This window comes from Marmota flaviventris, chromosome 7, assembly GCF_047511675.1.
Source record: "Marmota flaviventris isolate mMarFla1 chromosome 7, mMarFla1.hap1, whole genome shotgun sequence".
Lineage (NCBI taxonomy): Eukaryota > Metazoa > Chordata > Mammalia > Rodentia > Sciuridae > Marmota > Marmota flaviventris.
The window spans coordinates 53,243,631-53,260,607 of NC_092504.1; the positions used below are offsets into that span (position 1 = coordinate 53,243,631).

Below are 16,977 nucleotides of genomic sequence, written 5' to 3' on the forward strand. Positions count from 1 at the left end.
AGTGTGCATGTATGCATGAACCCTCTGTGCTTATGGTCTTACAAACAATAACAACTAGGAGATTTTCTTTAGTTATGTTTATCTTATTTACACATATTACAGAAAAGTACATATACATACAAACTAACAAAATAAAACAAAACTTTTGATCATTAAAGAACTAAATGGGCCAAGTTTTTCTCTGATAAATAAGAGCAAAAAATCTTGTCTCACATTTGAAGTGGGAATGAATACAGATGCACTTCTGTAGCCACAACCATGGCCCCAGATGGTCATCCTAAGTGTTTATCTATAAGTAGACATAGTTTGAAATAAATTAAGGAATATAAAAGTAATTTTGGTAATCTAGCATAGTACTTCACCTAATGTTTTTATAATGTAATTTAAAGTAATTTGAAATTGATTACATCACTTTAAAGAAGCAAAGGGCAATTTTTAAAAAGTATAGTAAGTTTTATTAGGGCCAAAGCATATTAATAATGATTAACAGTAATCATCCATTTTGAGAGATTACTGTTTGCAGACTCCGATGCAAGTGTTCTACTTAAGTTAATGCATTTAGTCCTTATAACAGCCATATGAGGTAGTACCTTTTTTTCAGTCCCAATTAGAGATGAAAGAGCTAATGAATAGAGATGTTAAGTAATTTGCTGAAGGAAATAGTTCAAATGTGGCAGAGACAAGATTCAAACTCTGGCAGCCCTGTTTCAAAGAGTCTGTACTCTGTATGATTTTACCCATCACTAGGCTTTGAGCTATATTTAAGCCCTAAGGTTATTCAGTTATTTGACAAATTTGAATTCGTTTATCTAAAGCTTGCTGAGGCATTTTTTCCCTTTATTTAGTGTATGCCAGGCACTGTCCAAAGTACTTCATACAAATTAGTTCTATAGCCTACGTTCTGATACACATCTGATCTGTTGGAAAGCTGAGCTGCTGACTTAAAAAAGCACCAGATATCATATGCTGATGTAGATATCATTAAACAAATAAGTGGATGGCTCATTCCATCAAATATTTAGAGTGTTTTTTCCACAAATAATCATTCAAAACCAATTCTGCTAATCTTTGTCCCCTTCTTTATATCTTCCTTGTACTCATGGAAAATTGTTCCCAAGAGTCTTCTTCATTTTGGGCTGACTCTGACTCTGTATAGATGGCAAGATATCATTGAAGAATAAATAAGAAATGCTTCTTAACAACACAACATGCTTCTGGAAGCTAGTCCTTGAGTGCCTAATGCAGTATTAATGGCAAGTTCAGATACATGATAATGCTCTGTACTGCTATATATAAACCCAGGTTAAAGTTCAAGTTATATTGCAGATCCCATGATCCTCCATTCCAGCTATGAAATGTCCAGTGTAGAATCTTGAAGCTCTGAATCTTCAGGAAAGACTGCTGTTTGACTTTTTGCTAGAAGAATCCCTGATGCTTCAGGTGTTAGTAAGGTAAGATTGTGACAGCCTGGCAGCACTTCATATCCTGTGAAAAATGATGATCCCCATCTTCCATCAAGGAATTACACCACTTGTAAGTATTTATCACATTAAGAACTATCACAGTTTCCCAGGTGAGTGAGGAATCAGTGCTAACTGTCATGTGTGTTGTCTTCTTCCCTCGAGGTAGAGTTTGTTCAAAAATTCACAAGATCCACCTCAGAATATTAGATTGGTTCAGGTCTCAAGAGTTTCTCGCCATGTAGCAAAAGCACTGATTCAAACCACATGAGTCTAAATGATAATATAAAAGATGTAGATGTTTCAGTTCTACTTGCCGTCAGTGTAACTCATGGACCATCCATGCTAGATACCAGTCTTTGAGGCAATCCAGTCTCGATACTTAGTCACTCTTGTGTAGACACCAGGTTTTTTGGGAAGAGCACATGATTGTCCCCAACTTACTATACCAACAATGTACCAGATGTCACGATTATCATAAACCAGAGGTCCACCAGAATCTCCCTGGAATAAAAGCAAATACATATTTGAAATTGTTAATTCCAATTTAAGTCGTAGAATGATTATTGTAATCATCTCTTTTCCACAGGGGAAATAAAACAAAATTTGGTACATAAAACACACAGCCAGACTATACATAGACTATACAATGTTTCTTTCAATTTTGTGCTAAAATTTTACATGGAATGTAACTAATTTACATGGAATGGTTACATTATGTCTGATCCATAATCTTTGGATTTTTTTAAAAAAATATTTTGTTTTAGTTGTATTGGACACAATACCTTTATTTTATTTTTTAATGTGGTGCTGAGGATTGAACCCAGTGCCCTGCACATGCTAGGCAAGTGCTCTACTGCTGAGTCACAACCCCAACCCCTGGATTTTTTTTTTGATTAGTTTGATTTAGTAACATTTTGTTCATAAAAATGCTAAATGTAAAATTATTATTTGTGATTGAAAATTTCAATGATTTCTCTTGAATATTGTTAGCTTGACTACTTTATTAGACCTATTCTTGGTCTCCTTTTCTTTTAATGAACTCTTTCTAATTCATGTTTTCTTGTTGAATTTTATAGATGTTCCTTTAAATCTGTTTGGAACAGGGAAAATTAAATAAATAAACAGATATACACATAGAGGTTAAAAGTATGAACTTAGTAGTTGAACTGCCTGAGTTTTAGGTCTAGTTCCATTAATTACTGACTATGTAATCTTGGGTAAAATACTTTACCTTTCTGAGCCTTTGCCACTTACTCTTTAATTTATTCTTTTCTCAACTGTTTATTGAGTTCCTATTATGTGTCCCAGCAATTTTTAGGGATGTTTGGAATACAGTGTTAACAAAAATGCAAAATTAAAACTGTGATATGTGCTATGGAAATATTACAATAGGGGAATGTGACTGATGGGCGAGAAAGGAAAGTTTTCCCCCATGAATCGTAACTGAGCTGATTTCTGAAGGAAGTGAGGTTGACCATGAAAAAGAAAATGGAGATGAAATGCATGCCAGGCAGAGAGAACAGTATTGCAAATATTCTGTGCATAAAGAATCCTGGAATGTTCAAGGGCCTACATGTAGCTGGGGTGGGGTGTGGAAAGAGGAGAACAAGGCAGGCCAGTTTTATGTGATGAGATAGGGGGTGATGAGTCCATGCAGAGCCCCGTGGGTCTTGTGTAGGTGTGTTTCTTTGTTTTGTTTTGTATTTGAAGATAAAAAAGAAAGCCACTGAAGTATTTTAAGGAGGGGTTTGACATGACCAGATTTGCATCTTGTTAGAAATCAAGCTGGCTTTCATTTGATTAATGCACTGAGGAGCTTAAGAATAAAAATTGGGTAATTAACAGGATGGCTGATAGCGTCTACTGAGGATAGAGGAAGGAAGGCAGAAAGAGGGGAGGAAGGCCATGGAAAGATAGTGATGGAGATATATTGAAGAAGGTAAAATGCATGGGATTAGATCATCAACTGCATATGGAATAGGAAAGCTGGGTTGAAAATAATTACAAATCAGGGAAGACACTGTTCGAAGAAAAGGGAGTGATGAACATCATAAAATATTGCTACTAAACCCAGAAAGAATAGGATCACAAATATTTTAAAAACATGAATGCCATTGGTGTGTCATTGGAAAGTTTAGAAAGAGCTACTTTGCTGATGTAAAAAGGCAAAAATCATATAGAAATAGTTTAAAAAAATTATTTGGTGTGAAGAAAATTAGTGTCAAATTTTTCCCAAATATTTCTCCCCAAATAAAGTAACAAGACAGGATGCTATCTGGAAGCATCTCAGTCAAGAAAGAGATTTTCCCCCCTACTTTAAAGCATCTGAGTAAAGAAGGATCTAGTGTAAGATAAGCATTGATTATAAACATAAAAAGGAAGTAATTGCTAGTGTAATCTTCCACAAATGGCCAGTGAGAACATAAGCAGAGAACTTTAGAGAAGAGATAGCTACTCTGTTGAGATCTAAGCTGAAAGTGGAAGCAGTGCGTCCAAGCAAAGAAAGGACGGCATGCTTGGTTCTGGGAATGGGGGAAATTCCCCTCTTATGGTTTCTTCAAAAATTGGAAAACAGCCATTTGCTGAAAGTAAGGGGTAGGAAAAAGTGGAAATTAATTAAATTTCAGACAATGGTAGATCGGGTGGTGGTGGTGGGGGGGGGACAAAACAAGAAAGCAGACAACAACAAACATGAAACAGAACAGAACCATCAGCTTTGTTATCTGGAATCTCTAGTGAAACTAAGGTTCTCTGTGAGGTTCTTTTTTTTTTCAGGAGCAATTAACTGCTTGGGTGCAAGTCAAGAAACACAGAGAGGAAGAAGACAGATACACAAACAGACAGACAGACACACGCACACACACACACACACACACACACAGAAGGAGCAACAATAAACTTGGAGTATACGCACAAGTTTTTTGTTTTTGTTTTTGTTTTTTTTAAATAACAGGTAGGAGTGATGTCAGCAAGATGGAATAAGAATTTTCCTGCTCAGAAATTTCCCTCAGAAATTCCACCAGCAACTATCTACATGAGAATTTTCTCATGAATATCAAGAGTTTGAGAATAAGACTGAAACACCCTTTTGGACCACAGAACTGAGGACAGCAATACAAGAAGTATAACAGGAGCAGTTCCATTTTGGCCATGTTGGCCCTCCTGAAAGCCAGCATAGCACCACACACAGGGGATTCTATGGGACCCTGTTTTTGTAGTGGGAGGAAAGAGGTGGAAACAGGCATTTGCTTCCCCACTATTCTGGGTACCAACATAAGAGACCCTCTCATGTCCCACCCCATTGGAACTTTGGAAGTATCAGCAAAGCTAGACTAACTGAGGTAAGTTAGAAACAAAAGGACTTGGGTGGTGCTCACAGTGACCAGAGGGCTAATCTTGGTGACTCAGTATTCTGGCCATAGGGTGGGGTGGGGGGCATACCACCACTACCAGAGCATAGCCAATAGCATCAAGCTGCAGGAAACATGGTAAATGGGTCTCCCAGACTTGAGACCCTGGCTAGATTCCCCAGCCAGTGTTCTGGTGCTCTCCTTAACTCTTCCACCAACTTTAAGGCAGAAATATGTTGGTGAATATCTACTGAGTGAACATTTGACCCCACCCATATCCAACTGCTAAGCATTAACACATCCAAACCCTGAATGTCTCCAAAAGTCCTTGCCAAGGCAGAAGTCAAGACCAGGTCAGTGAATGTCTGCTGAGGAAAGCATCTGACTTTGCCCAAGCCTATCATCTGAAATGCTATGCTACCAAGCCTTGGTACTCTGCTTAAGTCTACAGTAGGACAGGAGACAACCCCATGTTCATATATATCTGTGTAACATAGCCTCTGGCTTTTCTTCACCTATGCTCACAAGATTTAGTAATGATCTCAGAGCTCTTTCCCAGCCTCTGAGCCAAGAACATGGCCCTGCCCAACTATAGATATCCAACTGCAGAACAGGTTAGCCAGGAAAGTCAACCTATAACACTGCCCAAATAGAGCAATTACAGAGTCCAAATAATAGTTCAGCTTTAATACAGATTCCAGCCAATGGTCTCACTAGACAACAGAGCACAGCTAGCAGTTCTACTTGACCACAGAGCATAGGTAACATCCCATTACAATTAGCGAACACAATACGAGTTGGATGGAATCACTAACAGCTGGCCCCAAAAGAAGTCCAGGTGAGAATAAATAGTGAACTGCCATTGCCAAAGAACACCAAAAAAGCATGGAAGAGGTAGCTCTTTCCTCCAGATTATATATAAGGAACCAGGAACAACTGAAAGATAGTGGGCAGAGGGGAAATACAGGGTTGCTAGTCAAATAGAAAATGGGAATTTGTGCCTTTGAAGATGAAAGTGTTTATGATAACAAGGCCAGATATATAATTCACAATATTCTCAAAAAAAAGACAACACCTGGGAATCAAGCTAACAAAAGAAATGAAAGACCTCTATAATGAAAACTACAGAACCCTAAAGAAATAAATTGAAGAAAACCTCAGAAGATGGAAAGATCTTCCATGCTCCTGGATAGGCAAAATTATTATTGTCAAAATGGCCATACTACCAAAAGCATTATATAGATTTAATGCAATTCATATTAAAACCCCAACGACATTCTTTATAGAACTAGAAAAAGCAGTCATGAAATCTCTTTGGAAAAATAAGAGACCCAGAATAGATAAAACAATCCTTAGCAAGAAAAGTGAAGCAGGCAGCATCAGGATACCAGAACTTAAACTATACTACAGAGCTATCATAACAAAAACAGCATGGTATTGGCACCAAAATAGACTCGTTGACCAATGGTACAGAATAGAGGATACAGAAACAAACCCACATAAATATGGTTATCTCATATTAGATAAGGGTGCCCAAAGCATTCATGGAGAAAAAATAGCCTATTCAACAAATGGTGCTAGCAAAACTGGAAATCCATATGTAGCAAAATGAAATTAAACCCTATCTCTCACCCTACATAAAAATCAACTCAAAGTGGATCAAAGACTTAGGCACTAGAACAGAGACCCTGTGCCTAAGAGAAGAAAAAATAGGCACAAATCTTTACCACATTGGCCTAGGATCTGACTTCCTTAACAAGACTCCTAAAGCACAAGAAGTAAAATCAAGAATCAATAAATGGGATGGATTCAAATTAAAAAGCTTTTTCTCAGCAAAGGAAACAATTAATAACGTGAGAAAAGAACCTACATATTGGGAGAAAATCTTTACCACATGCACCTCCAATAAAGCATTAATTTCTAGGATACATAAAGAACTCAAAAAACTTAACACCAAAATAAATAAATAAATAAATAAATAAATAACAACAACAAATAACCCAATCAATAAATGGGCTAAGGAACTGAACAGACACTTCACAGAAGAAGAAATACAACTGATCAACAAATATATGAAAAAGTGTTCAACATCTCTAGCAATTAGAAAAATGCAAATCAAAACTATTCTAAGATTGCATCTCATCCCTGTCTGAATGGCAATCATCAAGAATACAGACAACAATAAATGTTGGCAAGGATGTGGGGGAAAAGGTACACCCATATGTTGCTGGTGGAACTGTAAATTGGTGCAACCACTATGGAAAGCAGTATGGAGATTCCTCAGAAAATTGGGAATGGAACCACCATTTGACCCAGCTATCCCATTACTTGGTTTATACCCAAAGGACTTAAAATACCCATATTGACATAGCCATGTCAATGTTTATAGCAGCTCACTTCACAATAGCTAGACTATGAAACAAGCCTAGGTGTTCCTCAATAGATGAATGGATAAAGAAAATGTGGTATATATACTCAATGGAATATTACTCAGATTTAAAGAAGAAAGAAATTATGGCATTTGCCAGTACGGTTGGAGTTGGAGAATATCATGCTAAGTTTGAAATAAGACAGTCCCATAAAACCAAAGGCTGAATGTTTTCTCTAATATGTGGATGCTAATTCATAATAAGGCAGGGGGCACTAGGGAAGAATAGTGTTACCTTAGATTAGGTAGTGATGGAGGGAAGGGGAGGGGATGTGGGGATAGGAATGAAACAGACATTATTACTTTATGTATATATGTGACTACATGACCAATATGATTCTGCAACATGTACACTCAGAAAAATGAGAAATTATATCCCTTCTATGTATGATATATTGAAGTGCACAAATGCATTCTACTGTCATATGTAACTAATTAAAATAAGAAGATTTAAATCCCTAAAAAAAAAAAAGAATAGGGTCTAAGGTGACTGAGGAAAAGCCTCAATCACCAGAAAGGAAATGTAGGAACTAAGAGTCCACCATTTAAATGGGTCAGTATTGATACTGCAGAGTTTGAGGTTGAGAGGAAACATGTTTTAGATGACAAAGTTTACAGTGTGTAAGAGGGACAAAGGGGAGTGGAGTGTTTTAGATGTTGGGGGATGATAACATATTTGACAGGTTATGAAGACATGAGTGATGTGCCCTTCAGAGAAGAGGTTTCCTTGTCTTTTGTTTATGACTTTGAGAAAGCAACAATAGATCATAAAAGTAATTGTGTGAACAGAAATATGGAGCAAGCCTTTAATTTCCTAATTTGTTAGATAGGAATAATTATAGTACTGCTTATGTTTCATTATATTAAATGAAATAACATGCAGCAAGTTCTTTTTTTTAATATTTTTTTTTTTAGTTTTCGGTGGACACAACATCTTTATTTTATTATTATTTTTTTATGTAGTGCTGAGGATCAAACCCAGCGCCCCACGCATTCCAGGCAAGCACGCTACCGCTTGAGCCACATCCCCAGCCCCCAGCAAGTTCTTTGTTTTTGCCTTAGCACACACTAAACATAATACAATAATATTTGTATATTAGATAAACTTAGCTCTTAGTGAAGTAGATGACATTTTTTTCCTTCCAGGTAAAATATATGCCAGAGTTAAAAATATATAATGAAAACTTTTCCTTTAAAGTTTTGGCCTTGACTTTAGCCTTACCTTACACGCATCCACTTTCCCTTCCATGAATCCAGCACACAACATCCCTGGAGTTACCAGGCCATCATACACATCCTTTCTGTTACATACATCAGTACCTATGGTTTCCACCCTGGCTTGACGAAGTTTATTTTGTGTAGGTCCTGTTACACAAACAAACAAACAATGTGTATTTCTAATATAATCATATACAAGACACGAGAGACTGCATTGTTATATATTTCTAGGAGCAAAATCACAAGGATATTTTTTTAACTTCAGTTATTCCTTAAGTTTATGTTCTATATAGTAAGTTCACACAAAGAAAAATAATAATCACAACCCAATTTTGTATCATATTGGTGGATCTTTCAGGGCACCCTTAAAACTGTGTACAAAATATTATATATTTTACATATTTGTATATTATAGAAAATATTAAAATATATGCAAATTTTACACATGTATATTTTAATGAGGGGAGTTTCTACAGTTTTCATGAGATTCTCATAACGATGGATCACATCAGTCTTGTCCAACTGGTATATTTTTGGTATAAGGAAACTCAGACCAAGGAAATTCATTGATACCAGGACATAGCTGCATAAAATTAGATTGAAACCACTCACCATCATCTACAATGGAACCAAATCCTGTGACAAAAACACTGGTTTTAGGTGGCAACTTCATAGATGAATCTGGGAGGCATACTCTCTGGACTATATTTGAAAATTCAACTCGAGTTGTGAGCTGAGCCAAAGCAATGTCATTTTCATTCGTTTCTCTATGGTAATTTTCATGGAGGATAATTTTCCCCACACTTCGTATCACAGCAGGTGGTGTTATAGTTGTACCAAAAGTCACAATCCATTGACTTGGGTCCTTATTCCTACAAAAATTTTAAAAAATAAAGTTAAGCACAACAAATCTTACCTTTTAATTTTTTTGGCGTATTATTATCTGTGTAAACTATACTATAATTTTGTCTTCCATATTTAAAAATATCATCATTTTCATCACAACTACCATCAACTTCATATTTCTCATTAAAAAAATTCCTAAAAGTGGTCTTTAAACATACTGCACCCTATCTTCCATCCATTTTTTCTTGAATCCTTTCCCATTCCAATTACACTACCAAATATCTCTCTTCAAAGTCACCAGTAATCTTTACTTTATCAAGCTCAATAGCCAATTGCCATGTATGTCTGTCAGCATACAGAGACCTACTGAAGCAAGTATTTCAATCATTACAGCTTATATTCTTCATTATTTAAAGATTCATTCTGTAAAGCCATAATTCTGATTTTTGTTTGTTTGTTTGTTTTATTTTTTTAGTTTACTTTAAAAGAAATCCACTATAAACTAAAGAGGATAACACTTTCACAAAAAGAGAAGCACAAAGATTAGTAGGATATGAGAACATGAGTAAATCAGAAAGCCTTAACAAGTGAGGGAGATTCAAATTCACCTCTAAGGCGTGTTGCTAGTTATTTTTGGGTCTCATAAATATATATAAGTGAGTCTCTTCTCAGTGAGGGAGTGACAGACAATCACCATAAATTCATTAGGTCATTCGCATTATGTCTACCACATAAAAAATGGTGTAAATATCCTGGAATCATTTGGGTTATTACCCTTAGAAGAATGAAAACAATCTTGGATCACCAAGGATAGGATTCTCTAGAAGGGTATACAAATAGTGGCTCAGGCCAGGCAAAGGGGCTTTATTCAGAACCTTTCTATCTTGAGACTTTAAAGGAAAATTTTCTATACCCTGAGGATAAAACTTCTGGATGAAAAGATGGTTATTTCCCTTATCTCCCGGGGTAATAGGGTGCCTGTGTATGTCTGTGTATAGAATTGACACAGCTAAATTTTGAGAGCTACAACTGTGAAAGCCCAAGGAGATAGCTCCCGCTGGATTATAAATGACCAGCCTTTGCTATTGTGAGGGCAGTGTGACAAAATAGCAGGTCTTGCCCAACTTCCACCTCTCCAAATTATACAAGCCCACTAGGGTTTCTTGGATAATGCAGTGAGAATGGAGAGTATCAAGAGGGATATTTATTATCATTTTTTATTATTTCTAAAGTCACACTGAATATTAACAGAGGGAAGTTAGAGGAATTAATTGGGAGGAAAGGACAGAACAGAAATGGATGACTTTGAGTATATGGAAGAGATTACACTTGTTACATGTATAATATTTAATCTTTGCACTAAAATCATCTGATATCATAGGAAAGATAGTACCGGAATCATGATGACACAGGGGAATCCATGGTAAGAACTACCAATAATTCAAACCAAGCATCATGGATGGGACATAGAGCAAGCATGATGCATTTATGGGACAGTGCCAGGTACATATTGAGTAGAGCAGAGGACAAAATAGTGAGATTGGGCCCTTCCCATGCATTGAATCAAAGGCCAGAGAAGACTGGGGAAATAACGTTCATAAAAGCCTGGTAAACTTACCTCCGGAAACAGTGAGCAGCTGTGAGCAGCCATGTGTTACTGATGAGGCTGGCTCCACACTGATGGCCTGCCCCTATGAGCTGCAGGCTGGCCTGCCATGGCCACTCCCCTTCCATAGCAGTCTCTCTTCCTTGGACAATCCTTTCTGTAGAAGACGATGCTGGTAATGGCATGTTTGAAGATGTCATCCTTATTCCACAGCCTGTCACACAGAAATATATGTTAGTTGAAAAAGGAAAAAGGAGGAAACACACACACACACACACACACTCACACACACACACACTCACACACACACACACATTTGTATTGTGTGGAGATACTTAGAAAATTTATTGTCTCAGCCCTCTAAACCATTCCCAGCACTCAACCTCTGAGGTTATTTTATATTTTGTACAGCTCTTACTAATTATATTGAGGCTCAGAAGAAATATTACCAACATTTGGAGGCACTCAGTCCAAGAATTGATTTCCATCTTTCTATGAAACATATATAGATGGATAATGTAAACTAAATCATAAATGAGATTAAATTACAAGAAAGGACAGTTTTAATTTAGTGCAGAATAGATTCAGAAACTGGAAAACACAGCCAGACTGGACAAGCACTCTGCCATGGGCTTGGGCTTTTCTAACCAAGACAGGTGAGTGGGGCAGCTCTAAAGTGCAGAAAAAGATTTCTGTTCTTTTGACCGTTACCCAGACATTTTGACTTGTATTTTATCAATAAATAGATAATTTACTGAGTATCAAAAATTTGTCCACAAAAGACCCAAAGTTTTCATGGGTGGGGTGGGCAGGGCTGAGAAGGGGGCAGAAAATGTGCATATCAGATATTCCATTAAAATGCAAGAAAACTGAAAAAAAAATAACAAAGTCTCAATTTATTACCAGTTTAAAACACTCTCTTGAGTTGTGAGAGAATATTAAAAGAGAAATATTTAAAGAATGTATTAATGTAATATCTGGAATACTATGTAATTTTTAACTCATCCCATGGATCATAAAAGTTCAAGTTACATTTAGTATAAAGTTATGAATATAACCTTAATTCTTAAAAATAGCAAAGTATAATTAAAGGAATACATGGTTTATAAAAATATAAATGAGCAAAAAAATCTTAGTAAATTATACTTCTGATTTTTCTGTGGTTCTTATTATCTTTACAGTGAAATAAATAGTTAATTGTGGATTTTGAAACTTACGACTATTGAGAAGATTCCTCATCTTTTTGCTGTCAATAGCTGGAAGAAGCAAAAACACAAGTTAGTTGGAAGAATAACATATTTGCATTTTCACGTTATATTGTTAAATTATCATTAATTGAAAAGTTAATTATCTGAGACATCTATATTTCAAGAGGTATAAGATGTTTTTATAACCAAATAATATACAAATAACCCTGTACTCTACTTTGGTTCAAAGTGTAAAATTTCACTTAAAAATAAAATCAGAGAGCATTTTATTTTCTAGTTTTGCTTCAGAAACAGAAAAAGAAATCAGAAAATCAGGAGAGAAAGAATAGGAATGAATATGCCTGGTTACTTTCTTTGAAGGCCCCAGTATAAGTTAGAGAAACAACCTCGAGTCCCATTGTAGTTAGTGTTTACCAAACTTATATGGTTTAAAGCAACTTCCCAATGACCAGAGTGCAGGGGGCATCTCTAAGAAGCAAAAGGTACCATAGATCCCTTGGGGCCCAATTTCAAGGCCCTGGTCTAACAAAAGGTAGGGATTTAGTCTAGGTAAATTGATAACCTTCTCTCATTGAGGATTGTTCCTCCTGATGAGTGCTAGGTAAGTTTGTGACTCAAGTCATGAGCTCTTTCACATACAACAGTCCAAAGAACCCACCCATGCACAAACTCTCACTGTACTTTATGCTTCTCTTTCAAGACATCTTTTCCTTTCAAGACATTTTTCCTTTCAGAGTTACTTTTTCCTGTTCTTCTTAACTCAGCTACATTGGATTTGTGTTGGTATGGTGGCCATTTATTTTGTTTTATTTGTCAGAGAAAATGGAGAATTATACTGTGCTTTTCTCAAGGAAAATGACTTTCCCTTGTAAGAAGTGAAAAGTTTCTTTAACCTTTATAGGTTAAAGGTTTATAGGGTTCCTGAAATAGAATTGACAAGGGTAGATTAACAGGAGAAAGTATATGCATTTATGGAAAAAAAGTGCTTGTATCTTGGAGTCTTCAGATTGAAAAACCCAGGGAAAACCATCTATTTTTATTCTTGTGTCTAATGAAGAATGAACAGTCAGGTACTGTAGAAATGTACCGAACTGAAGGGTGTGAACTAATGCTAATGCATTAAGGTGGGCAGGGGACCGACCCAGCAGGGCCTGACAATTCAGTCTTCTTAACCTCTCTAGGTGAAGTTCCTTCTTCCTGCGTGTAGGGCAGGCCCCTCAGGAAAAAAGGTTTTGTGATCTATAGTTAGAAATCATAGGTCAGAGAATTTATTTATGGCCAACTCCTACAAAGAAGGGCAAGGGAAGGTTAGAATAATATTTTTAGGTTTTACCATTAGTTTGGGGAAAGAAGAGTTCTAGCTTCTATGACTTACCATGGAGGAGAAAGGCCAGCAAAAGAAAGAAGGGATGGAGAAGGACAGAAAGATCTTCAGAAAGATCTCACTTCTAAAGCCTTTTTAAAAAAATCTCTCTTCTCTCTCTCTCTCTCTCTCTCTCTCTCTCTCTCTCTCTCTCTCTCTCTCTCAATGGCACCAGGGGTGGAACCCAGCAGCACCTTACTACCGAACTATATCCCCGGGCCTTTTAAAGTTTTCATTTTGAGATAGGGTCTCACTAAGTTAAATTAGGTCTTGTTAAGTTGCTAAGATTGGTCTCCAACTTGTAATCCTCCTGTCTCAGGCTGAATAGTCTTTGGAGGAGGCTATGCCACCATACTCTGTTTCTCAGGCCCTTTTGATTTCCTTTGGTTCAAAATAATCAGTATGACAAGGCACCATACTTTGAGGCAGTCTGTTCTGAGCCATAACATCTCACAGAGGGATGTGAGCCCCAATCCCTTCTAGGGATTTCCTGGATATGTCTATGTTTTTAATGAATGATATGTATATGGCAGAAGAAAACATATGCATGATTGAGCATGATCATAGAATATAGTTATTTTGGCATTAAAACAACCTGTATAATAAAAAGACTCTGTGCATGACCAGCAAGGCCCAAAATTACTTTTTATAATTGTAAAATAAAAAAGTCTACATTTAAAAAACTCAATAAACTATTAAAATTGATATTTTGCTTTAGAAGATATGATTATGCCTTAAGAACAGTTATCAGGAGTTGAGATTAAATTTGAGATCTCCCTTTACAGAATGTTAGAAAAAATTATATTTTATTTTGGAATATAGCTGATTAACAATCAAGGTGAATACCATACTCTTCATTATTTCTAATGACTTCAAGAAAAGTTATCCCTAATATCTGGAGAGATTCTATCTCAACATTTATGAAATGTTTTTATAAAACATTTTTTATGAAATTTGAAATAACTAACCTTGGAAATACATAACGTAAAATAAGGAACAGAGCTGAAATACCTATTTCATGTGAGTTGTATGCTACAATTGGAGTCAGAGGTAAGAAGATAAAAATACAGTTCCTGTCCTTGACACTTAAAATCTTATTTGAAATACACCATTTTATTTACTAATTGTATGTTGTAGAGGAAAATAAAAATGCCTCTTGGCTTGGATTTCAACTAGATGTAAGGTGATTTTCATTTTAGTTTCCTAAACTTTCTAAACTTAATTTTCTTCTACTTTGGGGGAAAAACAAAAAGAACTTTCCTAATATTTGTATGTGTGTGCACGTATGTGAAAACAATAAGAAAATAAGTGAAAAATAGTTTTAATCGGGAACAAGATACAGGACCTCTTTACAATTCATGTCACTTATTATTAGGCAGGCACACCTTGATAAAGATGTCTGTTTCTTTGACACTATAAAAATGAACCCCCAGATTCACAATACCTATGTTTAATTCTAGCCCCAAGGTTTGCTTATCCTATGTCTCAGAACTTCTCAGTTTCCTTACCTATAAGTAGTGAAAATAGTAGCTACCCTTTGGTGCTTTTGTAAGGATCCAAGTATCATATTATATGGGAAAAAATTAGAAACTTTATCAAAAGACCCTAGTAAAATGTAAAGAAAGTAACACTAAATTTCCCTTCATAGTGAATATTTATTTTACTTTAATTCCACATTGATATATTTATCAGTAGTGAATTCTTTAAATGAGAGAATACATTGACCAAATTCTTTTGAAAAATAAAGGAAATTGAGATTGAAGGGAACTACAAAAATGTACCCCTCCAAAAAGAAAGAAATTAAAGAAAAAGACTTACGTGTGAGTGTAAATGATGGTTTATTTATGGTCAGGGGCAATTGTTTGATCTTCAGACTTTGGTAAAAACTCCTTTCAATTTTTTTCCTGATTATTTCAGTACTGTCAGTAGATGGGTATCGAAACATGAGCACCATAAGAATGTTCACACCTTGTTCATCTGGACTAAGAGCAAAACAGCAGACAAATGGTGACATTACCTATTCAGAATCACTGAATTTAAAGAAACATAATGGATGATATATGATAATGCTTTTAAATTACTTCTAGATAAAGGGAATAAGAATGGCTGTGTAATGATCAGGAAGTGTTGGAAGGAAAGGTAACATGCTAGAAATATTAGGTAAATGATATTTCTGAAAAATCTTTTCCTCCGTCCTTCCAAAGCTAATGGGTTTAGAGAGATTCTTGGGAAGACATATTCATGAAATCATGCTTTACATGTATTTACACGACTTGCTTTTTAAAGAATTATGAGCAGAATTTGTAACTGAGGTCATTATTCTTCAGAGTGGTGTGGCAGAGACAAACCCAATGTCCTCTGCTTCTTCAACACAGAGCTAGACTTCATTTCTAACCCTTCTTGAAATTGACTGAAATGATCTAATGAATTTTGGACAATTGGATGTGGGCAGAAGCAATATTCCCCCATTTCCAGGCCTGACTATTTATAAAACTCCCATATTATTTTCCATGCTCTTGTTCTTCCTTGGTCTGCCAATTGGAAGTGGAAGGTCCTTTGGGCAGTTCCATCCCACAATGACCACCAGCAGAGCCTGGCACACATTGTCCCCATTTCTGCCTCTTTGGACTTCACCAGGAAGTGAAATAAAATTGTATTGTATTAAAGCACTGATATTTAGGCATTTCATGACCAGTTAATAGATGGAGAATTAGAGAAAGAAGTTTGTAAAGGGAGATAATTTGATCAATGATTCAAATACATAATACGTATTGTGATGTGTAGGACTAGAAAGCCTCCAATAACCTTTTTCAGAATGAATTTAACTTATATGATAAAAGAAACAAAGAAAGGAAGAGAGATAGGAAAAGGAGAAGGGTAAGAAAAGTAAAGAAACAAAAGAAAGAAGGGCAAGAGTGAAAAATAGGGATAAGGCCCTTAATCATTTAATCATATGTGTATTTACTTTATCACCACCAAGTAAACAAATTTTACAAATACACACACACACACACACACATCAAAAACAAAAACAAAACAGTATAGAATCTAAGTATAGAAACCCAGTATAGAATCTTTCAAACATACAAAAACGGGATTCTAGTAATTTAGTCTCTGATAATAATTCATGTTTAATTTAAATATATTACCTTTCACAAAAACATCAAAATAAAAAGACATTTAAAATAATATCAAATATGCACTGGCATTAAAGAAAAACCTATTGCACAGAAAGTCATAGTCTGATGGTTGTGTAACTGTAAATAAGGAAAATTTTAAAAAACTTAAGTTCTATTTAGCTCCTTGATTACGAGGCACATTGGTGTTCATAGTCCCGTCGCTCCCCTTTCTGTATCTTTTTCTTTCTCTCTCTCTCTTTTTTTTTTTTTTTGTAAGAGACTCTTTTGTCATTGCACACTTTACATCTTTCTATTGTGGTTGGGAAATGGTTAGGTCACATAACCTGAGTTTTTTGAAATCTTTGTGTCTCTACAC

The 16,977-nt window shown here is 35.7% G+C and overlaps 1 protein-coding gene across 1 annotated transcript in view; it reads right to left on the reverse strand.

Annotated features, from left to right (window-relative positions):
• Positions 1 to 1,805: 1,805 nt before the first annotated feature.
• Positions 1,806 to 16,977, reverse strand: part of LOC114102097 (transmembrane protease serine 11F) — a 66,758-nt gene continuing 51,586 nt past the window's right edge. The window contains exons 5-10 of the mRNA XM_027947351.2: positions 15,301 to 15,464; positions 12,129 to 12,167; positions 10,924 to 11,125; positions 9,072 to 9,331; positions 8,464 to 8,606; positions 1,806 to 1,964 (exon numbers count right to left, since the gene is read on the reverse strand). Of these exons, the coding sequence (XP_027803152.1) occupies positions 1,806 to 1,964; positions 8,464 to 8,606; positions 9,072 to 9,331; positions 10,924 to 11,125; positions 12,129 to 12,167; positions 15,301 to 15,464 (967 nt within the window). The remainder of the gene's footprint in view (positions 1,965 to 8,463; positions 8,607 to 9,071; positions 9,332 to 10,923; positions 11,126 to 12,128; positions 12,168 to 15,300; positions 15,465 to 16,977) is intronic.